This window comes from Eptatretus burgeri, chromosome 12 (assembly GCF_056783735.1).
Source record: "Eptatretus burgeri isolate ZD-2024b chromosome 12, Ebu_testis_v1, whole genome shotgun sequence".
NCBI classification, from domain to species: domain Eukaryota; kingdom Metazoa; phylum Chordata; class Myxini; order Myxiniformes; family Myxinidae; genus Eptatretus; species Eptatretus burgeri.
Window position 1 is genome coordinate 11,806,272 of NC_140972.1, and position 25,184 is coordinate 11,831,455.

General features: G+C 44.3%; 1 protein-coding gene and 1 pseudogene across 7 annotated transcripts in view; one reads left to right on the plus strand and one right to left on the minus strand.

Moving 5' to 3' along the window:
* Nucleotides 1-25,184, plus strand: part of DYSF (dysferlin) — a 180,390-nt gene that overhangs the window by 56,633 nt on the left and 98,573 nt on the right. For all 7 annotated transcript variants that reach the window (XM_085849530.1, XM_085849528.1, XM_085849531.1 and 4 more), the window contains exons 16-24: nucleotides 20-102; nucleotides 4,644-4,756; nucleotides 8,326-8,439; nucleotides 8,608-8,785; nucleotides 11,005-11,129; nucleotides 16,011-16,117; nucleotides 20,521-20,713; nucleotides 22,247-22,402; nucleotides 23,557-23,685. In XM_085849530.1, the coding sequence (XP_085705656.1) occupies nucleotides 20-102; nucleotides 4,644-4,756; nucleotides 8,326-8,439; nucleotides 8,608-8,785; nucleotides 11,005-11,129; nucleotides 16,011-16,117; nucleotides 20,521-20,713; nucleotides 22,247-22,402; nucleotides 23,557-23,685 (1,198 nt within the window). The remainder of the gene's footprint in view (nucleotides 1-19; nucleotides 103-4,643; nucleotides 4,757-8,325; nucleotides 8,440-8,607; nucleotides 8,786-11,004; nucleotides 11,130-16,010; nucleotides 16,118-20,520; nucleotides 20,714-22,246; nucleotides 22,403-23,556; nucleotides 23,686-25,184) is intronic.
* On the minus strand, nucleotides 14,781-14,921 carry LOC147015099 (signal recognition particle RNA; annotated as a pseudogene).

The window sequence follows — 25,184 nt, forward strand, 5'->3', positions numbered from 1 at the left end:
TGTGACCTTTTCTCGACAGGGACCAAATGAGTCACGATGATGTTGTGGGCACTGCCTTTCTCTGCATGTCCAAAATATCTTGTTCTGGTGGTGAAGTTCAAGGTAATATGGGGCTTGGTGGTTTTGGGAGCACTTGGTTTGCCGAGCGAGAGTAAATTGATATTTGCAGGATTATTGTACAGTTCTGATGGTCCATGGAAAGGATTAAAGTTTGAGCAAACCTCTTTGGACAGTGAAAAATGTATGGGCAAGAGTTTTAATGAAATTTAAATTAATGTTTAATCCTCTGAACCATGAGCTCCTTGGACTTTTGGCTTCACACCATGAGCCGCCTTGAGGAAAATCTCGGCTGCTCGGGTATCTCGATATTTGAATAGCTGCCAGTAAACCAGCCACTCGGTTATATGGAGGTTTGACTAGCGGCTGGTAAAACGGCCACTCGGGTTCAAAGGGTTAAAAAAAAAAAAAAAGTGAGGCTCAACTGATACCGCAGAGCACAACTTTCACTACTTGCTGAGCAATGAAGAAATGTGGAAGTGGAGTGTGCAACGTGAGTTCGTCCGTAGTCGATGCAGTTAAATTTTTACCCAATGCCTGTGAAGTGAAAAGTGGGGTTAAGCAGTTGGTTCACTTTGTCTCCAAAATCCAATTTATGATCGAAGAACTATTTCACTTCAATTGAACGTTGTATATTGAGCGCTAAGCCGGACACGAACTTGCAGTTTAGCAGTACTTTGGCTCAGAATTTGGCAAATTGTATGGACTCTCGTCTCCATCTGTCTGCCAGTTTGGTCGTCAAACAAAAGCGAAAATAATTTCAAACGGGAAACTGACTGTTTTGAGGGACTTCAAAAAGGACATGAACAGGCATGAAAAACTAATGTCACATGTTGAAAATAATATAGTGGGAAATTCAATGGTGAGAAACTTCAAAAAAAAATTTTTTTTTTCTCCAACCTTAATGTTTATTTAATTTAAATTTAATTGCATACCTGAACACTGAAAAACACCAATCGCTTTTTCGGCACTTTTTTAAAAAAATCCTTCCGTTCAGCAGTATTTGGACAAAAGATTGTGGCATTTTGTCGTGACCAATCAAATTTTCTGCTTGCAGACCCTGCCCACATTTTTATTAATTTTTTTATTAATAATTTTTAATATTAATATAATTTTTAATATTAATATAATTAATTATATTAATTAATTATATTAATATTAAAAATTATATTAATATTAAAAATTATTAATAAAAAAATTAATAAAAATGTGGGCAGGGTCTGCAAGCAGAAAATTTGATTGGTCACGACAAAATGCCACAATCTTTTGTCCAAATACTGCTGAACGGAAGGATTTTTTTTAAAAAGTGCCGAAAAAGCGATTGGTGTTTTTCACCAATCAAATAAAAAATAAAATAAATAATATTTATTAATAATACCAAAAAAAATAAAATTTTAAATTTAAAAAAATAAAATCACCAAAAAAATAAAATAATTAATTATATTAATTAATTATTTTATTTTTTTATTATTTTAATTTTTTCGGAGGACTGCGTGGGTTAAGGTGTTCTCTGAACTCTTGTTCATTTTTTTTTTCTTTCTTTTACTTGTGATATACACATCGTATTCCCTCACAGATGATCTCAATGCTGTGACAAGATGGGTTTGAATTGATTTTTGGGCTAAAATGTTGTTCCTTCCACTTCATCAGTCACTTTTATTCCAGACCAGATTTGCTGTGTCTTTGTATATTGCTGTTTGTGTTGTCAAATTTCCATGTTTAACTACCTTGTGCTGTGATGTCGAATTGGTGTTAGTGTCGCTAAAGCCGATTCCTCGGATTGCTGGTGCACAAATTCTGTGTTTTTGTTGTTCTTTTATCCCAAGAATTGTACATTCAGCCTCTCCAAATTTGCATAGTTCCCCCTCCCCCCGTCTCGCTTTAAAAAAACAAAAAATAAAAAAACGCTTTGTTGTTCACTCCAAAACAGTCTGCCTTTAATTCCCTGTGCCTGTATTTCCTGAACTTCATTCATTCTTTTCCTTTTTGAAATATCGTCATTGAATCAAATGCGTCTTCCTTCCTTAAAAAGTTGTTCAACAGATTTTATGCATCACTTCTCCCCGTTCTTCTGATAAATCGCAATCTATTCCTCTTTTTATACTTCTTCACGAGGATTATTTTCCAAACGTTGCCTCACATAAACGCTTGGTAAATCGCCCCCCCCACCTCCCCATATCTACAGCACCACTTTTTTCTGTGGTTTCTCCAATAATTATTTCCACCTTTCCCATGTTTGTCTTTGTCCACACTGGGAATCTTGAGATGTGAAGTTGCAGAGGTTTACTGCTCACAACATACAGCATGATATTTCAAAAAAGTTGTGCATGGAACCAGACGAAACTTGGTCAACAGGTTGGGGATGTGACAATGAAGAATTGTTTCAATTTTGGTGAAGATCTGGATCCGGATATGATTTATTTATTTTTAAAAAAACGTTTAAGTGATTCTTCAATATTGAGAGATCGGGCCAAAAATAATATATAGCATGATATTTCAAATTTTTATTTGGCCTGATATGTTCGACTGGATCAGGCATTGTGCGGTGGAGGTACGTGCTCTCCCGAGTGCCCTTGTAGTTGTCTTTTCCTGGAGTTTGCTCCACCTCCATCTCTTCCCTCACTTTAGGTGCCACCACAGCCGATACCGCTTGTGAGAAGGCTGAATGCCTCATTTCTGGGTTTTTTTTTTCCCAAATATTGTCCCCAACCCTTCACTCAGTACCCACTCTACCCAGTCGTACCCAACTGCACTTGGACCCTGTATCTTTTGCCCTTGAGAATGTGGAGAAGTTTCTGGCAACACTTGACTCTGGATTCCACAACTGGACTCGACGGCATCGGCTCACGTTTTCTATAAACATGCTCTGTTGCTCTTGTACATCCTTTCTGCTCTGCTCATCGTATAATTTGCCTTCGGTCCTCACCATCTCCTTGGAAGTCTGCTAACATCGAAGCATCACATGAAAAGTTGCAAAAAACCAATCCTGTTGACAACCGACCAATTAGCTTATTTTCCATCAGCAAGGTCATGGAATCCATCATTGGAGTTAAAATAAAATAATTCCTGTTCTCCAACAGCCTCATCTCAGGTGATCAATTCGGATGCAGACCAGATCACTCTACCTTGGACGTGCTGCTTTTACTCTTACCAATGGATGGAGACCCTCATTGTCAGACGTGAGATCAGGGATGCCTCTCAACATCTCGAGCTTTCGATAGTCATCTCACCTTACTCTCCAAACTCTCTGCCCGTGGCATCCAAGGTCAACTCCACTCTTAGGTTACTCTCGTAGCCTCAACGGAATTCTTTCATCTCCCCACTGTCAAGGCTGGAGTGCCCCCTCGGCTGTGTTTTGTGCCCAGTCCTATCCATTTGTCCTTCTGTGATGGGTTTTCTTTGCCACGATAACTTAAGAATGGCTGCAAGAGATCCAAGTCAAACTTGATGTAAGTATGTACAGTATAATGATCCAAGGATGAACTGATTCGATTATGGGGTCAACATTTGAAAGGTCAGATATCCCGTTGGGTAAAAATTATGTTTCTGCACGAACTTATAAACCAGTGATGGGATTTTTGACCAAATATGGTGTAAGTGTATATTATGGTGCAAAGATGAACTAATTAGATTTTAGCGTCAAGAGATCTGTGGTCATGTCGAGTAAAAACGTTGTCATGTTGGGGATTTCAATAAACTAGGTACACGTAACATGATGTGTCCAGATTGGGTCTTGAGGTCAAATGGTCTCGAGGTTTGAGGTCAAAGTTGGAGTCGGCAAACACGATGTTGGCAGAGGCATATCAGTTGACATTGCAGTCTCTTTCTTGTTCTTTTTATTCTTCTTTTTTTTTTGTTTGTTTTTCTGACCCTCATTAACCCATACCCCCACCCCACCACCAAGCCTACCTTTTCCCAAATTTCTAGTATTTCCAGAGTTTGCATCTGTGTCCATCTTTTCCTCCCCATGCGGTCTCCCTTACCCCTCATTTTCCAATTTGCTTTATTTGTCGAAGTCTCCCTCTATTTTGCCCCTCAACCCTGCTCCTGGTGTTTCCCCCTCGTTATACTGTTCCTTTTGTTCTGTTGTCCTGATCCCTTCTGTGTTTGAGTTCATTGATGAGTCTTGACTGTCTCTGGATACAAACAAAAAAAAAGGATGCATATCACAACTATAAAAATAAAAAGTCAAAAACTGTACAACACCCCGACTGAAGACTCAGACACTGACGATGTGAGCGTGTTTACACGAGAAATTGCTGTGTTTGTCTCTTTGAACAAACGTTGTTTTCCTTGATACTTCGGTTAAATTCATTTCCCTGAAATTTTAATGTCTCTCGATTTTGGAAAGTCATTGCCGTGATCCTCAATTTGCATTACATTTTTATTTGCTAAATTTTGCTGTATACAATACTGAAGAGCCTTGCGCATGGTGGTGGTGTAAGACTGACATCTCAAAGGTTGTGGCTTCAAATGCAGATCTAAGATTGAAGCACAAGCGTTTTCGACTTGTACTATTTATACCGAGCTATGCTGTCTTCACAATCCCCAACTCCCCCCCCTCCCCTCTTCCCTGTGGTTTACAGAGAGTGCGGCTGGGTTCCTTCCCACCTTTGGCCCCTGCTTTATCAACCTGTATGGCAGCCCACGCGAGTTCACTGGATTTCCTGATCCCTATGATGAACTTAACACGGGGAAGGTGCTCGCCAGACACGTTCCCAGTCGTTTTAGCAACTGAGGATGGATGTTAAACGTTGAATAGATGATGTCATTCGGGTTTATAAAAACATGGAAAAGGGTTAAAAGACATTTTCCTGGATCGTAGCATCAACCAAGAAAATCATTCAAACTCTCATGTTTATCAAAAATTAAACTATACAAGTACAGTGTTGGTTTAAGGATGCATGGTGACAAATTATGCCTGGTGTTTGCTTAATGGTTAGGGTGTCAGGCTTTGGATCCTTGGGTCCTGAGTTCAAATCCCTCTTCTCTGATGAATTGATCCCAGGCAGGGTTGATTCTGCCTGTCATCCTTCCAAGGTCGGCAAAATGAGTTCCAGCTTGTTGGGATGATTGAGCCATTTGAGTATCCTGTGTCGGAGTGGTGACCCATCCAGGATTGCTTCCGATAGCCCGGGAGACTGCTTCGGCAGCACCGACGCTCTGTCCAGAGTGTGGTCCCGATGGATGGATAGTGACAAACTACTTGAGAATTTTTTTTTTAAATCATAAAATTAGTATGTTGGTAATTAAAGGGATACTTCTGAGCCTGATCAGAGCTGCATATGCTCTTGGAGGTCAGCCAAGGTCATCCAGATTGAGGCCTGTCATTAACATCATTGGTTTGTTTGTGCTTTTTACGTAGTGTTGAGGCTCATGGAGGAGCTATAACAAAGAATGAATCGGGATGTATTGGAACAAATGGATGAGTAGAAAGATGGGGTGGGAGTGGGAGAAACGCACCAACAGAAACATTGAGGCAGACTTGAAGAAATTAGGGAGATGGGGAAGAATGAGGGTGAACAGTCTGGAGACAGTTGCAAACTCTCAGGAAGAAAAAACTGGAAACCTGAAAAGAGGTGGGCTTGTGGAGGATCAATCGGGGTCGAAGAGATCATGGTTGTGGATGTGGTATGATGAGAGTTGGTGGTGAACAGCTGTCTTGGAACCCCTGGAGAGAACAATGAGATTGAAGAGACCGAGGAAGTTCCATGGGCAGGAAGGAGTGGAGGTGAGCAGTAATTCTTGAGTTTATGAGTTTCTCCAGAAGGGGGTTGCTGGCTGACTGTATGCCCAATACAGAAACCTGAGGTGGGGGGAGGGGGGGAGGATGTAGCATGGGGAAAGACCAAAAAGGAGGTGGTGGAATACGGAGACCACTGACCTGTCTGCAATGAGACCAGAAACCATTTTATCTCATCTGCGATGATGGATTCCATGACTTTCCTGATTGGAAGTAATCGAATAGGTCTGTCATGAATATTGTGTTTTTTTTTTCACATTTTTATGTAATGCTTTGATGCTGGTAGATTTTGTAACAGATGGAAGATGACTGCAAATCATTGGGTGAGCAGAGCAGAAAGGACGTACAAGAGCAACTGTGCAGGCTTTTTAGGATGCACGAGCTCATGACATCCGGTCTAGTAGCGGAGTCAGTCGACGGTTGACAAACTTCTCCAACTTCCCAGTTGCAAAAGGGTCCAGGAGCAGTTGGGTATGAGAGGGAAGGATGGTTACTGAGTGAGAGGTTGGGACACAATTAGGAGGCAACACAGAATTGAGGCATTCGGCCTTCTTGTGAGTGGAGTCGACTGTGGTGCCCTTTAAAGGGATGGAGGGAGCATACTTCAGAGAACTTATTTCAGTACCACCAGTCCTTGAGGTGAGCTCGATATCTCCTGTTGATACATATTGTTGCGAATTCGCGCCCGCTGGCGTGTGAGCGGCCACGTAACTCGAATCGCGGCACGTCGCCCACCGGACGGACAATTCCGTCGTGACCCTCTCGGACTAACGCCGTGAACTAGTCACGGGTGGGCCTTTCGGCCTCACCACGATCGTGCCAATCGGCCCCCCGCGTGGGATAGGGTTGTTCGCTAAATTTGACCTACCTAAGTACCCACACGGAGGGTAGACCGGGCGATCGCACCTCGCCGCAGGTCGACCCCGGACACGGGCCACTTAAGCGACCCGTTCCGTACTATCGGGATAACCGAGCGGTGCTATCGTCAACCTCGACGGTTCCGATTAATTATCGGGCGTATTTAGCCCACTACCAACCCTTGACGTGAAGTAAGATGGAGATTCAATTAAAGAAAAGACGAAGCGAAACGGGAAAACAGTTCAACATAAGGCACATTTATTCCGCGGCACACGGAGAGCACACATATACAATTACAACAATTATGCACCAAAAGCAATTGCAAAAGAAACACAACAATGCAGATATACTACCGACTACGCGAGCACACGGCAACACTTACACAGTTTTACTTTACAGACGGCGCCGACAACACATTTACTCAAAAGCAAAAGAAAGGGGCCACCCTCTACGACAAGGGGACAGACGGGCCTGTGTGCGCGAGACCGCGCGGAGCCTACCCGTCTTGTGATGAGCCGCAAATGTGGCGGCGGTGCACCGACTCCGCGCTCCTCCGCGGGTTTCGTTGGCACTGCTTGGAATGGGGTGGGAACGGGGCCCCCCTTTCTGCACTATCTCAGCGCGGGGGGGGGGGGGGAAGAGGGGGGAATTGTTGATGCTTTGGGGAAAGAGGATAGCTGGCTTGCTTGGGTCCCGCGACGAGCGACTCCACTGCGACCTCAACCGAGTTCCCAGCTTCCCCTCTCTGCAGCTCCCCGACAACCTCCGAACCCCGACAGACTGACTCTTCTCCAGACCCGTCTTGACTGCTGCTGCCACACTCCGCCGCCGCCACACCTCTCCAACTCGCCCGAGCCCAAAAACTGACTGAATTCGCCCCGCGCTCGGCGCTTTATAGTACGGCAGGAGAACCCATATGCAAATTTCCGGATCAGGATGAGCTCGGGGGCGGAGCCACGTTCGCCCATTGGACGGAGGAAAAGTGGGCGTGAACCTCCCCTGATCCTCGAATTTGCATATATCGATTCTACTCGGACGCGCCTGGATGCGGGTCCAAATCGCCCCGCGCTTGCTGATAGGACGGATCAGAAGTGGGCGTGTATCATTCCTGATCCGACTTCTCCTCGGAAAGGCCGCTTTTTGCACCCACGGCTCGGCGCGCGCCCCGCACGAAGCCAGGACAGCCTGACGCTCGGCGTTCACAAGTGGTGCGGGAATGTCCACAGAAGGAGAGGCGAAGGTGGTGGAGGGCCTAAAGTGGCGGTGATGGCCATGGCAACGCTTGGAATGGCGGTGATGCGATGTTTACGGGAGCGAGCCATGACGGTAAAGGTCGTGGCTGTTGGCGTTGTTGTTGTTGTGAAGCGGCGTTGCGGTTGGTGGTTGTTGTGTGATGGCGGTTCAGACGTGGTTGGTTCAAAATAAAGATAGAACAGAAAAACGGCTATCTTAAAGGGTCGCAGCCCGAATGAATCACATTTATTCCCTCTAAACAACGGGTTTGGGGCTAACTACACATGTACTTCGAGATATCTCACCTACGGGACCTGAATGGTGGTTTGCGAATTTCCTCAACCACAACAATATTGTATTTTAAATTGTATTTTATATTTTCAATGTATTTTATTTTTTTATTGTTTGTTTCTGATTGTGGATGATATTGGCAGGGTGAGGGTGTCTCATATCGTGGCCGTGTACTTGTTGAACTTATCACCAAGCTGGAGGACAGGATTGAACACAAAGTGGAGCCAATTGACAACGACAGCCTGCTCCGCTTGGAGGTGATCAGCCGTGAATGCCCGAGCTTTCTCATTGTCCAGCTCACAAAATCTGATTCCTTTTCACATTTTGTTTATTTTTGTTTCATCAATTGTGTGATTCATGTTTGAAGTATCGGTTTGTTGGATGAAAACCTGGAAATTCTTCTCCATTTTGCACAAACAATGCAGCGTCATCTTCGCCGCCATCGTTTCCATCTCTCTGCATCCTTCTATTCTGCCACAATGCTCACCAATGTGGATGAACCAATCCAGTTTGAAGTCAGCATTGGAAATTATGGCAACAAGTACGACGTCACGTGCCAGCCACTAGCCTCCACCACGCAGTACACTCGTGCCATCTTTGATGGTACGTCTTATCTGTTTTTATTTTCACATTACTGCTTCATTTTGCTGGTTGCGCCATAGCGGAGTCGTAACAATTTCCCTTTGAGTTTGATTCCTGTCCCTGCTCTTAAACCTTTTATCTTGGTGTCTTCATGAAAGGTGTTTTATTAATTGAGTCTTTCGGAGGGATGTCAACACGACAAACCATCTGCTCTCATTTGCTGTTCGACCCACAATGCGGTGATGCTGCAATGTCCTTCAAAGAGTTGTCTATTTTTGTGCTGGTCCTATGGCCAAATCCTAAATTCCAATCCGAAGCAACAGCTCTCCACAACAGACTTTACGGGTCTAGTTTTTGTTCTTGACCATTAATTTCACTTAAGCAGAACCGCCTAAAGTTGAACAGCATACGGATGAGTCGGTTGCGTTGATACGCCATACAAACGAAATACTTTGTTTCAGTGAGATGCTTTTAACAACAAACTGTCTTTCTGCTAAATTTGTTTTCTATCTCTCGACTCGACCTCTTTCGAAGGATTGTTTTGTGCTTTGAAGTCTGTGTGAAAGTTTATTTTCCACTGACCTGTCCACTTCGCCTCATTGCACCAAATGGATATCTTTTGTTTGCAAATGAACCTTTAATCCATTTCAAGTTTGACTGTACCAACGATCAACTATTGCCATTTCCAACCAACAGGGTTTCTCGTTTCGAAACCTGAAAATATCACTTGTTGAAAGTGAAATTTGTTCCAAAATCTCGTGCCAAGTGCAGCATCATAAACTGGGCAAGCAAGACTGAATTGTAAGAGTCAGCAAAAGGATTTGATTTTGATCAGCAAGTCTGCAACTTGACATGAAATAAAAATTGCTGACTGTTGTGAAAGTTTAACATGGGACTTAAAAATCTTTATCGATACATTGAACAATCACCCTTATTACCTCTGCCGCTTAAGACAGCCCGAGGTTATGTTTTCACGCCTGTCTGTGCAGGATGTCTCCAAAAGTTGTGGACTGTTTCGTACGAAATTTGGTGGACAGGTTGGGTGTGTGACTAGGATGAATTGAGATTTTGGTGAAGATCCAGATCTGGATATGAGAATAAAATAAAAAAACCCCCAAAAACCATTTTTTTAAAGCGTTCTTCACCAATGAGATATGCGGCCAAAAACGAAACTTTGCACAATGTTTCAAAAAGTTGATGGATTATGACAACTTGCTGGATGAGTTGGATAGGCGACAAGAACAAGCTGATAAGAATTTGTTTATGTTGTGGATGCAGATTTGGCCTATCGGTGGGATGCAAAATGTGAACTGTTCAGCCTGGCGGAGGAATGCACTCAACTGAGTGTCGTTCTTGTCAAATCTGTTGTCACATACTTACTGATCAACCCTTCGAGTCTTTTTAAGACTAGGGCCGTAATATGTTTGATCGGTATTTGTCGATTTAATTTTAACAAAAGAAACGCTGTCTTATGATTCACAACAAAATATTTCTTTATTATCGTGTATAGTGGTCTCATTGTAAATAAACATCTGTTCTGCATACTTTACATTGGGACTGTTCCCATCACAAAGTGCTGCGAGTACAACCGATATCACCTTGGTGTCTTCGTGGCACAGAGTTCGTTATTGTGTGTCGTGGAGAGAGATGAAACTTTATCTGTAGCACAGCGCCTTGCCTTTTCAACATGCACATCCGACAGCCTCGGGTTGTTTTGACATTCATATGCCTGATTAAAAGAAATTCTCGCAAGTGCCTCGGCCGCTTTGACGTTGGCTGAAGTCTTTTGGAAGAATAATATTTATCGGAGCCACTTGAGGAGTTCTTGCTGCCCTTGGGGAAGCGAAATGCTCCACGCTGGTTTGGTAGGTGTGCCATCGATTTTCTTTTGTTTCGTTCACTCGGTAGTTTGTCAATTCACAACTCGATGCTTTTGGTTGTTCTGAATCGTTTCTACCGCTAAAATCAATAACTCGACGGTATTGTCCGTGGAGTGAAAATGTTCACAGCGCGTTTTGCAAATTAACTTTGTGTAATTCTTGTTTTCGTTTCGATACCTGTCTGCCCTTTTCATGCCCCGTAGGTCATTTTTTTTTTACTTGTTGAAGATCTCGTGAAGTCCAAGGTTGTAGATTAACGACCAAGTGTAGACCTTCCTTTAACTTGGTATCCTGACTTGTGAAGCAACACAAGTCTTGGCCCGAGCTTTTCTCACCTTGTGCTGTTCATGTACCATGCAGGTTGTGCTTACTACTACCTTCCGTGGGGGAATGTAAAACCTGTGGTGACGCTCACATCTTACTGGGAAAATACCTTGCACCGACTGGAAGCTCAGAACATATTACTCTATGCTCATGATCGCCTGGTACGTTGCACGCATTGACTGGCACGGTGCACACACTGCCTGCTGTGTGCACTGCAATCCCATTCACTCCAATGTTACTTTGTGTTTTTTGAACTGCACGAATCTCGCTTAACTTTTTGCTATGCTTTTTTTTTTTTCTTCTTCTTTTTTTTTTTTTTTTTGGTCTTCAGAGTTGAGGCTCGTGGAAGAGCAAGAATGCAAAAGGAACAGCAGAAAGGGCAAGGTGAAAATGCCAACAGCAGGCTCGAGGGAGAAACGATGTGGAGACGAACCAGGGATGCGGGTAATGAAGAGCGGTAGGGGATGACTCAAGGGGTGGACAATATGGAAAATTAATTTGGGGGGGGGGTGGAGGGGTGTTAGGAGTTGAGGAGAGGGATAGTTTAATGGGTATAGAAAAGATCATGGTTTTGGATGGGGGATGATCAGAGGTGGTTTTGGGTTTTTTTTTGTTGTTGTTTTGCTTTTAAATCAGAGGCATCTTTTAATGTTATGTAGTGATGTTGGCTGATTTCCAAGCAGATGGGAGATGACTTGGTGCAAAGGATGGTGAAATGTGCAGAAAAATGATATGGAAGAGCAGCAGAGCGGGTTTTTAGGGTGTGAGCTTATTCTGTCCAGTCCATTTGCAAAATCAGTTGAAGGTATTTAATGCTTGCGAATGCCACCTGTTGCTTTGCTGAGGAGAGGGAGAGAGAGGGGAGAGAAGAGGCTGTTATTGCTGTTTGAAACACACACACACACACACACACACACACACACACACACACACACACACACACACACACACACACACACACACACACACACACACACACACACACACACACACACACACACACACACACACGCACACACACACACACACACCATCGTCTAACGACTGATTGAGGGCTATATCAATTCCGGACGCTCACTTGGGACGTTTCTGGTGAGATGTAGTGGGGCTACTTGTATCTGTTACGTGGTAGAACATCGCACGGCGCTGAGGACAATCCGACGCCTTGCAGTGCTCCTCAAAATGGAGTAGTGAATTGTAGCGATGCAGAGGTACGAGGGGGTGTGGGAATATTTTTCCCGTGTGCGGGAGGCGCTTGTTGTCAGTGGTGAGTGAGGTGCCGCTTGGGATTTAGCACACAGATTCAAACGAAATAATGGCACGCAAATCCCGGAGCAGGTCGTTTCGTGTGCAGCGGGGATGTGGATGATCCGAGCCGCAGGAGGCATCGTCGTGTGCTTCGAAACAATTGCCTATTGAATGGCGTGTGCTTGCATGCTTATGTACTATGGCTAAAAGGACAGGATTAGAGTCAGAATCAGAGACATTTATTAGACCTAACTACGAGACCCACGCAATGAACCGTCACGTTAATCCACTAGACATGAGGGGAAGACTAACCACATGAACATTCATAAAATAACTGCCTGGGGATCACTGTATGTTGGGTGCCATTGCCTTAGAGGCATGCGGTTTTTCAGAACCACAACAACACTTTTTCGTCTGAGTACTTCGTGGTTCCAAGGTAAGGCATTTTTGAGTAGGCTGAAACAAAATGGCAGCTTAAGACCTCTGCAAGGAGAAAGTGGTCTGACAAAGGATAAACCTTTTAAAATTAAATAATTTATTAACAAAGGATGATTATTTTCCCAAATAACTAATTTTCATTCATGCACTTCCTTGGAGTTCCCTTCATCTGCATGCAAAGTTTTGGGCTGCCAGGTTTCATGGTTTTCGAGTTGAACGCACGCATGCACGCACACTGTCCGACACACTCTTTTAGTGGTATTGATAATTAAATGGATAATGTAATTGTGAATAAAAGGAAACAAATGGATATTTGGAAACCTTTTGGGATGGGATGAGAGGGGAACCGTATGTAAATCTACCTCGGATTGTAAGAACGCAACCATCAAACAGCTTTGTGGAAATTTTGTGCTCCGTTAATGTTTGCAGTCTTGCCTCGATGTGAATCTCGACTGCCTTTCGTAACCATATTCAAAAATGAAGGCAGCAACAACAACCTGCTGAACTGCCCTGCCGTCAATGCTCAAGTCTGACATTTTGACCATCAACTGATCTTCACCCGGGACTGTGGGCATTGTGTGCAAGATGTTGAGTACCCTCCCAAGTGAGAAGGGATGGGGGTGGAGTGGAAGAGCTTACCACGTGACTGCAATGAGCAGATGGTGAGACCCATTGACTTTATGTGTATGCAAGAGCCAGTCATTTTGTGGCTGACTGTACCGGTGACGTAATTTGAAGGACCGCACCAGAACTGATCATATCGGGCATTAAGTGGTGACCTGGAAGGTGGCCGAGTCTTTGAAATACCAAGTTCCTCAGAGTTCAGTCCCAGAGCTAAACGGCTTGCTGCAACATGAATTAGGAATTTTGTCGGAGTGGTGGCACACGCTCGTTTTCTCTTGTGAAAGCTATATATCATGAATACTTAACATTCTCCAGATTCTGATGACAGAAAAGATCCTCTTCGAACTTCCCATTGAACGGATGGTGTAATCGTTGATGTGAAGCACCAATCCCCAATGGTCTTGGTTGTCCATTCCAGGTTGTATTCCTGACCCAACTCAGAAGCAAGTGTGCTACCTCTATGCCATCCTGTTGGACCCAAAGTGACATCTTGATCCTATGTTCCATCGGATGGATTCCCTGCCCCATCTCGAGATGGGCTGATTATATCTGAGATGTCTACTTCCACAACACATTATCGTTTTCTACCTTTTGTAGTTTGGGTGGAATCCAGCCTTATGACAGAATGGGATTTGTCATTAGTGGTTAAAATGATTTGTCACACGGTGTGCTGTCACCTGAAGTACGAGAGGACATCTCCCACAGGCTGTGGTTAGTTCTGTCTGCACCTGCAATGTGGTTTCAATCTCAAGATATTTCTCTCCCTCTTGATTACTGTTTTCTTCATCGTCATTTGCTTGCTGTCCTTTCCATAATATCAGGCTGAGATTGTCATACGCGTGGAAAGATGGATGTGACTCACCCGGAATGAGATGAACAGACATCTTTCTGGCCTGTAAATCAAGTAGGTTTGTCCATTGCTTTGTATTCCAACTGATTTATTGATTAAAATGTCGTAATTTCCAACCACAGCCCGACATTTCCTCGATGAGTCGGTACGTTTTATGAACAACTTATTGAGGAAACTTATCAGATTGTCCGTCATGATTGGTGTCATTAAATCCTGGGGAAATGGCTGAATTATTTTTTTTTTTTTACAGCATTAACTCCTTTTCAATAACATTAGAATACAACATGAAGTTTGTAAACATTACCCTCATCAGTTACAGGTTTTGTTCATCCAATGTTTTGCTCACGTCAGACCAGCCTCGGTGTCGTCATGATTAGAATGTTGGGAGTTTGGCGGTTTCAACTCCGGCCGAGTCGTACCAAAGATTTTAAAAATGGTCTGTACTGCTTCCTTGTTTGATGCTCAGCATTGAAAAAAAAAAAAGGTTAGAGCACAGACAAACTTTTGTTGTTGTTGTTGTTCGTCTTTCAGCTGCTCCCATTAAGGGTCGCCACAGCGGATCATCCGTTATGATCCGCATACTGATTTGGCACAGGTTTTACGCCGGATGCCCTTCCTGACGCAACCCTGGTCGCCTCTTACGACACAGGGATAAGGATTGGGTTTCGCCATGATTCCGGGCTGCCCTACACCCTCTCATAGCACGGTCCAGTGCAGAGCACCCGTCCTCAAGCGATCCTCCAACCCAAGCCTCCGAGTAGCCGGATTACAGGCGCACGCCACTACGCCCGGTTAGAGCACAGACAAACTATAGGTTGGTAATAGTGCAGGCTTTTGGCCTAATGGCCACCTCCTGCGTTGAAATTCCTTGTAAGAGAACTCGTTATTATTAATGACAATGACAGTCCACATGATGGATGACATCATTTGATTGATCAACAAATGCAATGATGTCTGCCAGTGATGGTAGCTCTATCAACATGTATAATTTCAACTCATTGCTCTGATTTGTACACAATGTCATCGAACTTTACGTACGGCACACGTGAAGTGTAACCTTACTCGTTTGTCTCGGGACAGTTTCTCTCGACCCTTAAGTTAACACAACATGAAGTTTGAAGACGCGGTGTACAAACTGGAGTGAAAAAGACCCCTCGTACTTGTAAACCAAGTTGATGAAACTCGTCAATTCAATAAGTTTTCCACCTGTTCGTTTTTCAATGCACATTTCTGGGTGAGGAACAGACTGGAAAGAGGTGCGAGGGCAACGTACATGTCGTCACTGATTTTGTTGATGTAACGCGTCAAAGGATTTTTGATAGTTGTACGAGTATGTCAGTTGAGGCTTTTTGGATCGTGGAATAGGATCAAGGGTCAATGTAGACAAAATGGGGGTTCAGGGACAGCAGGACCAGCTGATGCATCCTTGTGTCGTAAGACGTCTCTTATTCTGTTTTACATCCGTGAGCAATTTTGGTGTGAACAAGGTCTCGGCAGGTGTAGTGAAGCTCATTGGTAGAAATGAGAGAGACCATGAGGTGCCAGTGGGCAGTAGACTTGAAATAATGGAGAGAAAAGTTTGAGACAAACTCAGGAAGACCATTCCAGAGGTGATAGAAGGGGAAAAATTAATGGAGATGACCATGAAGTTTCAATTGGTGGAGTGTAACAAGGAATGAAAGCGTTTCTGGTAGATTGTTGTGTTTGGCAGAGGGGGTAAGTAAGAGGAGGACGACGAGAATGGAGCACGAAAGAAAGAAAATGTAAAAATCTGCAAGGTCAACGACGTGTCTGCGGAGAACAAGAATCAGACTGAGACACGGACTGTTAGGACAACAGATATTGTTGTTTTTCAGTGTTTGTGTGTATTGTGTATTTACAGGAGCAACACTTGAAGGAGATTCGAGAGGCCCTGAGCTTGCCCAATCAGATGGATTTTGTGGCCTCACTTTGGTCCAAAGCTATAGATGATGTCATTTTGGACTGCAGGTATGGCGTCTCGGACACGAGTCTTCATGGACACTCCCATTTCTACCCAATGTTTACACGTCCAAACCAGAATGATTGCTATCAATCTTGTGTCCAATTGTATTTGTTGTTTTTGCTGAAAGGTGACAGTGTCATGTTGAGGTTTTTTTTAAATTTTGATCATGGTGAAGGGATCATCAATTTAAATTCGAGTTTTCTTATTACTTGGAGCAGAGCAGTAAAGTAGTTGAAAACCAGTCGTGGCAGTGCTGAAGTGCAGCTGACATGAAACGTGTATGACCCAGTGCAATTATCCACCGTATAAATAAATAAATAGTAATTTATAGCAATATTAAATTGTTCAAGTGGAGGCTGAAATACATTTGTGATGTGCTTAGAGAGGCCACGGACACACCATTTATTTATTTATTTATTTATTTTCTTCTCAAATGCACACTTTCCTTGATTCATATAAACCAGTTGAATGATTTTAGTCTCACCTTTTGCTAAACTATGGGGAGGGATGAGGGGGGGAAGACTTATTTTCGGAGTGCATCAGTCTTTCACAAGCAATTGTCCAATTCGATCTCAAAAGTGTTTTCAGATGCTATGAACGGCCCAATCTTGTTACATGTGTATAATCCTGCTCCTGCTGCGGTCACCATGTGCTTTCCTGACGTTGCTTCCCCATCACGTGTTACCCATCCGCTCTGCACCGGCACCTCCTGCGTGAGCTTGGTTGCTTCCTAAGATCCTCTCTGTTACATGTGTATAATCCTGCTCCTGCAGCGGTCACCATGTGCTTTCCTGACGTTGCTTCCCCATCACGTGTTACCCATCCGCTCTGCACCGGCACCTCCTGCGTGAGCTTGGTTGCTTCCTAAGATCCTCTCTGTTACATGTGTATAATCCTGCTCCTGCAGCGGTCACCATGTGCTTTCCTGATGTTGCTTCCCCATCACGTGTTAGCCATCCGCTCTGCACCGGCACCTCCTGCGTGAGCTTGGTTGCTTCCTAAGATCCTCTCTGTTACATGTGTATAATCCTGCTCCTGCAGCGGTCACCATGTGCTTTCCTGACGTTGCTTCCCCATCACGTGTTACCCATCTGCTCTGCACCGGCACCTCCTGCGTGAGCTTGGTTGCTTCCTAAGATCCTCTCTATCGATCAGGCATCCAAGCTTTGGGATTCTCCACCGATGGAGGACCCCGAGCATGAACAACCCCAAGAAGATTTTTGAGAGCTGTAATCTGAGTGAAAACCGATCCCTTCAAGGACGTTATCCTATTTCCCATTAATCGTTATTACCCCCATTCGTGCATGTGTGCCCTCTGTCACCTGATCAAGATTGGGTTATTCAGACTTTTGTAAACCATCAAGAATACTCCACAGCAGTGTTTGGCCAAATGGCCTAATTTCCTTGTTTGACTTAAGTTTCTCAGTCTCGGTGTCGAGCTGTTTCATGCTGTCGGTATTTTTTTATTGATTTATGTTTTTCTTGGACTTTCATATGCACATGCGTACACACACACACACACACACACACACACACACACACACACACACACACACACACACACACACACACACACACACACACACACACACACACACACACACACACACACACACACACACACACACACACACACACACACACACACACACACACACACACACACACACACACACACACACGCCGAAACTATTTGCTTCTAAATTTTATGTCCAAAACCCATCGCTTTCTGTACCCACCTCACTCGGTCACACCAATCTGTTCCTGTGCTCTGCGTCCATTTATCCTGACAAGGTGTTGAGCTTGCTGTCAAACCTCGACTCGATTCTGCAACTGGTCCAGATGGCATCAACCCTGTTCTAAAAACCTGCTCTTCTGCACTTGCTCACCCTCTGTACTATTCACCCTCTCATTTTCTCAGTCATCTGCCATCTGCGTGGAAATCGGCAAACATTACCGCTCTGCATAAATAAGGTGCAAAAACTGATACCTGCAGCGACAGACCAATCAGCATGCTCCCATTCATGGAATCATGGAATCCATTATCACTTCTGACATCAAATCCTTCCTCTTCTATAATGGCTTCATTTCTGACCAGGTCACTCAATCCTGTACATGCTGCTTCTGCTTTCCCAACAATGGATGGAAGTCCTCAATGCCCGATGAGATCAGAGCCATCTCCCTTGACATATTGTGAGCTTTTGATACGGTCCAACACCCCGCCCTGCTCACCAAACTGTCTTCTTGCGGTATCCAAGGCAATCTGCACTCATGGCTTGTGGACTTTCTCCTGTTGCAGTCACCGCGTGGCTCTTAATGGAATTCTCTCATCCCGTCTTCCCGTCCAGGCTGGAGTTCCTCAATGCAGTGTTCTTGTCCCTGTTGCCTTTCTGTTTTTCATCAATTGTCTCTCAAATTCCCTGGAAAATCCTCTTTATCTCTTTGCTGATGACTCCACCCTCTGCCGTACCATCTGCCATCCGTATGATCGGCAGGCAGCAGCCTCTGCACTCTCTGCAGTCCTCGATAAAATCACAAGCTGGTGAAACACTTGGAATATATCTTTCAATCTGAACAAATCTCACACCCTCACCATGTCTCTCCAAAAGGACTGTCTGGATCCCCCCTCCCCCATGCCCATCTAATTTCTCAACAATCCTTTTGAAGAATTCCTTTCAGTCAAGCTTCTGGGTCTCACAATCTGCCATGATCTTTCCTGGGAAAGCCACATCTCCAAGCTGGCCTCTAAAACCAGTTGCCGACTGGGCATCCTACGTCACGCAGAGTCCTTCTATCCACTTGCAAAGCGTTCATCCGCAGCCTGATGGAATACTGCTCTCCCCTCTGGGCTGGTGCTTCTGCCTCGCATCTTGATAGACTTCACGATGTGGAAACCAAGGCCTTTAGGATCATTGGTATCTCCGGTGATGAAGCTGAGTTATTGGGTCTGTGACTCTCACCGGAGGCAGGTCAGTGGTCTTTGTCTTCTACTGTCTCCTCTCTGCCCTTGCTCCCCCTGTTCTGTTTTTGATCTGTCCCCCCCCCCCTCCATATTCCCTCAGGGTGCTCAAGGTCTGCTAAAAAAACACCTTGTGGTGAAACTGCCAAAATGAAAAAAAAAATCACTGCTCACCTTAACTTTCATTCCTCTTTATTGTTTTTTTCTCGACCTCGAACAAACCCACTCCTCCCTGCAGGTCTTCAAAACAGCTGTTCACCACCATCTCATGTCTTCGCCCATCCAAAATCTTGATCTTTACTACCCCCGTTGATCCGCATCAAACCCACCTTCAAATTCTGTTTTCCTTCCTGAAAGTCCCTGTAGGACCATCTTGTGTGCCCTTCCCCATCCCTTTCTTCCACAGATCTTATTGTCTCTATTCCCTACTATTTTGTGCTTCCTTCTCCTACCCTTCTTGTCTCCTGCGCCTTGTTATACGTTTGTGTATTGGCTCTTACACGAGCCTTGACATGGTATATCCAAAAAGGCAGTCGGGAGGAGGTCATTTGGCTTATTTGCCGTGTTGTACTCGCGCGTTACTTTATTTACTTCAGCTTCACTCCTTGTGCCCCTTAGTGGATTTGACCCCTGAGACCTTTGCATGCTTTAGACCCCCTTCACACCCATTTCAACCCTCAGATCCTTTTGACCTCCTCTTTGACCCTTTAGACACCTTTCAGAGCTACAGACCATTTTAGACTCCTTTTGCTATTTTGCCTTTTGAGCCCTTTCGACCCCTGAGAAACTTAGACCCATTTAAACCCCTTTGGAGGCCTCGAGACCTGCTTTGACTCTTTGGAACCTCCAGAAAATCGAAAAAATCTCCCCAAAAGAATATTTGATGACTTTTTTTTTTTTTTTTCATGCACCATTTTCATTGAATCACAAGTTACAATGACAAATCAAAACTGATATCCCATTGTGAAACTGATTTTGGAAAGTGAAATTGAGACAATTGATGTACAGATTGAATGGGAAACCAAAATGAAATGCTGAGAAAAATACCGACTGGAAATTGCCGAAAGCAACGCTATGGGGCGTTTTGAGAGGGCATCGCTTGGAGCTGAAGTGATGGAGAGGGGGATATGTGCCTGGAGGTTGTTGGTTGGCATGGAAAGAACTTCGGTCAGGTGGTCGGCCCAAAATGCACCAAAATCTGTTTCCCAGTCAAGCTTGCTCTAAATTTTTTTTCTTATTCTTTAACTTTCCCCAAATTCTTTGGCCAATTTCCTTTTTGATCGACTGTGTACAGTATCTGCTCTACGAGCCCCAACCTGGAACTATAATTGACTTGCAGGACATGCCACACAGTGCGAGTCTGTACATGTGATTATAGAATGTAACTTGTTCAATTTGTATGAATAAATAATAAGCATTTAACGTTGTTTTTCACACGCTTTGTCCCAGTGTTCCTCTACCATCTCTGGAGGGTGTATCCGATGTCACGAGACTCGACATGCATAGGTGGCAAGACCGCGTGCAACAGCTGGCTTCGCTTGCACAAGCGGCGCAGCGGCTGAACAGTACCGCCAGGATTGTCGAAGACACACTGCAAGAGATGGAGGATTGGCTGGAGACACTGTTGATGCTAGCTGCTGAAGTGAGTCAAGCTGAATGACGAAGGGTGCAGGTTCACAAACTACCCAAGGGGAAAACACAAAGAGGAAAGGAGGATAACACAAAAATGAGTAACAATGCCCCAGAGAGGAACAATGAGAGATTGTGCATGTGCATCAATAGGCAGCTCATTAAAATAGTGTCCACAGACTTGCTACAAGTGGGAGAGTGACTCCTTGGGAATACGCCTCCTACTTTGAGATTCCAATTGAATACCTCTGGTGCTTGCAAAGCACTTTGACAAAGGTTTGCAGAAATGCTGAAAATTTTTTTTAAATTTATTTGTAACATGAGGGGTGGGGAAGGGGGAGAATATTTTCATCAAATCGTATCAGTCGTCATAAAGTAATTAAGACACAGGTAAAATGGCCATTTGGTCCATCATGCCCTTGCTGTATTCCGATTCAAGCCAGTAATGCGATTTGTCCACCCAGCATCAAGCAAGTAATTTGAATCTGGTACCGACGCACAATTTTGTCATTGTAAAAGGAACAGCGTACTCAAGGTAGCATTTTGTATTTGCATCGACGCGATTATTTGGTTTCCTCGGGGAGGTGATTGGGGCCGTGAGGATTCGTTGGCTGGAGAGCTTCTCCCTTTGGTTGTTCTTTGGAGGTTCACCCATGCAGAAAAACAAGGATCGATAGCCCTGAATGAAACCTCTTCATCCAAACATGCAGCCAAAGCTTGGACACCTGATCAAGGGCATTTGGCTTGCACATGGCGACCGATTTGGAGCAAGAAACTGGCAATGTTGAGGGCATGAAGGTTCGCACCAATAACAATAATGCCAAACACTGTAATACATTATCGATGTATTACTGCGTACATTCCTCAGCACTAGTACTGACAGATGTTCGCTCTTCTATGTGCTTGGTGCTAGTTTTTATTTTGCATCCTTGGAAGTGGTGAAATGTGAGGCCCTCATGGTGGACATCTCACCAAGAGGCTGAAGTACATGGACTTCTCTTCCACCAGCAATAGTTTGGTGGCTTTGCGGTCCATATCGCCACTCACCTGATCCTCTCCTCAGATTTTACTGCTTTTCCTGAACCTGTGAGGTTAACTCGTACATTACAGTCCTCTCACTGCTCACCGGCAACCCTCCCGTTTCCTGCATCCAGATTCCAGTCAATGTTGCTCTTCATCGCACTCTTAAGGCGATGACTCGCCCCCATTATCCATTTTCTCTGCTTGCTCATGCTTCTCCTCTGACCTGTCACTCTTTCTCTTCTCTTCTCACCTGGCTATCATTGTACGTGTCTTGTCTTTCTTGGTTATGTTAACACCTCCTTGTCTGCCTTTTAAAACTTGCATTATTTTCAATGCATTCCCCTTCTGCCCTTAATCTTCCTCCATGATCTTTGTAATAATATAAATAAACCAGCATGATGTCTTTTTAATGAAGGACTTGAAAACTTTTATTTATTTTTTTTAATGTTTGGGAGACTCGGTAATGTTGCACATCCTGATACTGTATGTTCAATTCTGCGTGTTTTGTCTCATTGTCTTTCAGCCACAAAACAGTATCCCAGACGTGGTGGTATGGATGTTGCGTGGTGAGAAGCGTGTTGCATACTTCCGGATCAGTGCACATGACATCTTCTACTCTTCTCTGCACGCCAATGCCTCTGGTCGCCACTGTGGAAAGACTCAAACCATCCTGCTGAAGGTGCCGTGTTCGGCTCTTCTCGCTTCAATATATATATATGTATATATATATATATATATATATATATATATATATATATATATATATATATATATATATATATATATATATATTGCTTTAGTCACATGAGGGGCAGGGGATGTGCCTAATTAACGGATCAAAGAGGATGAAATTCAAACTCTTTTGCACACTTTAATCATTTCAACAAATGAGCACTACCAGATCAAAACCCCAACCTCGTGAGGCCAAGGCCATGTATTCCTGCAACACATGCCGGCGGAAAAGTTTTTGGGATGCTAGCCACATTTTTCTTCCCATCATGTGACTTTGTTGAAGGACATATTTGCAGGGACCTAGGACATTCCAATTTCGCATCTTCTGATCGTTGTATCTAAATCGAGGCCCAAAGCATGTTTGTGATTGGACGAAATGATGCCGTGCACAATATGAATGACGTGTATTGATGGCAAAGTAATGCCACTTACCCTCGCTGTAATGACCTTAACCAGCGGTACTACATCACACATCAAACTACTGGCTAGCTCGCTCTCCCTCAGTTGGAAGATCGTGCGTAGTGCTCGGCCGACTGTTTTAATTAGTCCGTAACATTGTGGTTTAATTACTCACTCACTCATGCTGACCCTCCCTCTGTCCTCTTCCCAATTACGATCCCATTAAATCACAATCTCTGTGCTTGTAAAAGTAAATCTTGTATTTTGCTTTTTAAACCATTACCTGGCATCATGCAGCTTTGTTTAATATTCACAGTTACGAAAGGTGTCGTCCCCCCCCCCCCTTACCCAAATTCACACAAGGTGACCCGTAGGAACTTGTGTTTGCGCTTCATTGTAGTTTGCCACCATTCGAAATGATTTCTGTTGCCTGGTTCCACCTCTTGATGGACCTGCCCCCATATAATCCGATACGAGTTATTTGAAACGTGTCATGTAAGCATGTTCAGTTGTAGGCAGATGTTAAAGTTTTCAGTTTCTCAGCTCGCTGAGACAATGAAGAACCTCGTGCGAATTGCAATCCACCATGTTTTGTGACGTTACTGGATGCCGAGGTGATGTTTTCCAATTCAGTTTGTTTTTCAGGTTGAGTGGTGAGCAAATGAGGCAATTACTGGGTGTGTGCATGTCTTAACTTTCCAGTATCCAATGAACGAATCGACAGAGAAGATCCCCGCTCAGCTCCGAGTTCGCATGTGGTTTGGCTTGTCCTCAAACTCCCAAAAGTTCAATGACTTCAGTGAGGGCAAGCTGGCGGTGTTTGCCGAGACGGTGTGTTTCCACATCATGTTCCACTTGTGATGTCGAAAGTTTGTTTTTATTTATTTTGATTTATCCTTTTCTCCCAACCTCTTGACTTGGTTGTTCCTCCAATAATCATTATCTATTATGTTTTCCCCTTCATTGTACCTTTGTGATTGGTGAACACATTATGAGAGTTGCATTTCAAGACAATAGTTTACTCTTCCGAAGCACTTGTAGATTGATATCTGGGCTCTGGAGCTGAGTATACATTTTTTTTTTGTGGACAGTTGAGGCTCGTAGAAGATTTGGAACACTGAATGGGTCAGGACGTAACAGGACAAAGGGAAAAATATGGGAGGGGGGGGCGACACCACACCAATAGAGTGGGGGGGTAACACTAACGGCAAAGTTGAAGGCCAAGATCAAGGGAGAATTGGACAAGCAATGCATGTGGGGAGGAATGGAGGGGGGGTGGGGGAGGGGGGGGTCGGAGAGGATGCATGGGGTGGACAAGATTGAAACAGAAGGAAGCTCTTAGGAAGGAAAACTGAAAATTTTGATGACAGAGGGATTTGGTGGGTTGGATAAGGTTGGGGGGGGGGGGGTGCGGGCGTGAGTTAACGAGGGTAGAAATTTGAAAATATCATTGTTTTGGATTGGTGATGGTCTAAGATGGTGGTGAAGAGCTGTCTTGAAGACCTGGAGGGAAGAATGAGATTGAAGAGAATGTGTAAATTGGTTCCACAGATGGGGGGGGAAAAAAGAGGAAACATTAGTGGAGGTGAGCAGTGATCCTCGGTTTAGGTAGTTTCACCAGAAGGGGTTATGTCTGGTGTTGGCTTAACCCTATGAACTCGAGCGACCGGTAAAATGGCCGCGATTCAAATCTCCAGACTCGAGTGGCCATTTTACCGGCCGCTATTCATACCTCCACATACCCGAGTAGCCGGATTTTTCTCCAGGGAACCCAGGGTGTGTGAGCCAAAAGTACAAGGAGCTCAGGGTTCAAAGAGTTGCTGGCTTAAGATCTTAGCATATTGAGTTTGACGACTGTCCTGGGTTGCCCAGTAGCAGAGTCAGAGTCCAGGGTGAAAAGAATCTTCCCCACCTTCTCAGGTGCAAAAGCCACAGAATCCAGGAGCTGTTTGGCATAACTGGGAAGGATGGGTTCCGAGATTGCTTCCAAATCTTGTCCCCAACCCCTCAAACACAGAATTGAGACATTCGGCCTTCTCACAAGTGGACTCTGCTGTGGTGCCATTTAGATTGAGGGAAGGGACGGAAGCGTGGCAGATTCCAGAGACGGACTTGACAAAGCACCACCAGGTTTACGAGGAGGGAGACGTGTTTGAAAGTTAACTCTTGAGTTTGGACAGATGTTTTGTGGCTCGCGTGAGAGCAGATAAACTTTTGGCCTTTTGGAATGCGGTGAGATTTGCCTTTGGTTGGATTTTCCATCCAGAAAGAGAATGAAAGTTTTCAGGATTCAGTGTACCATGGGTGGGAAGAAGGGTGGATGATTGAAG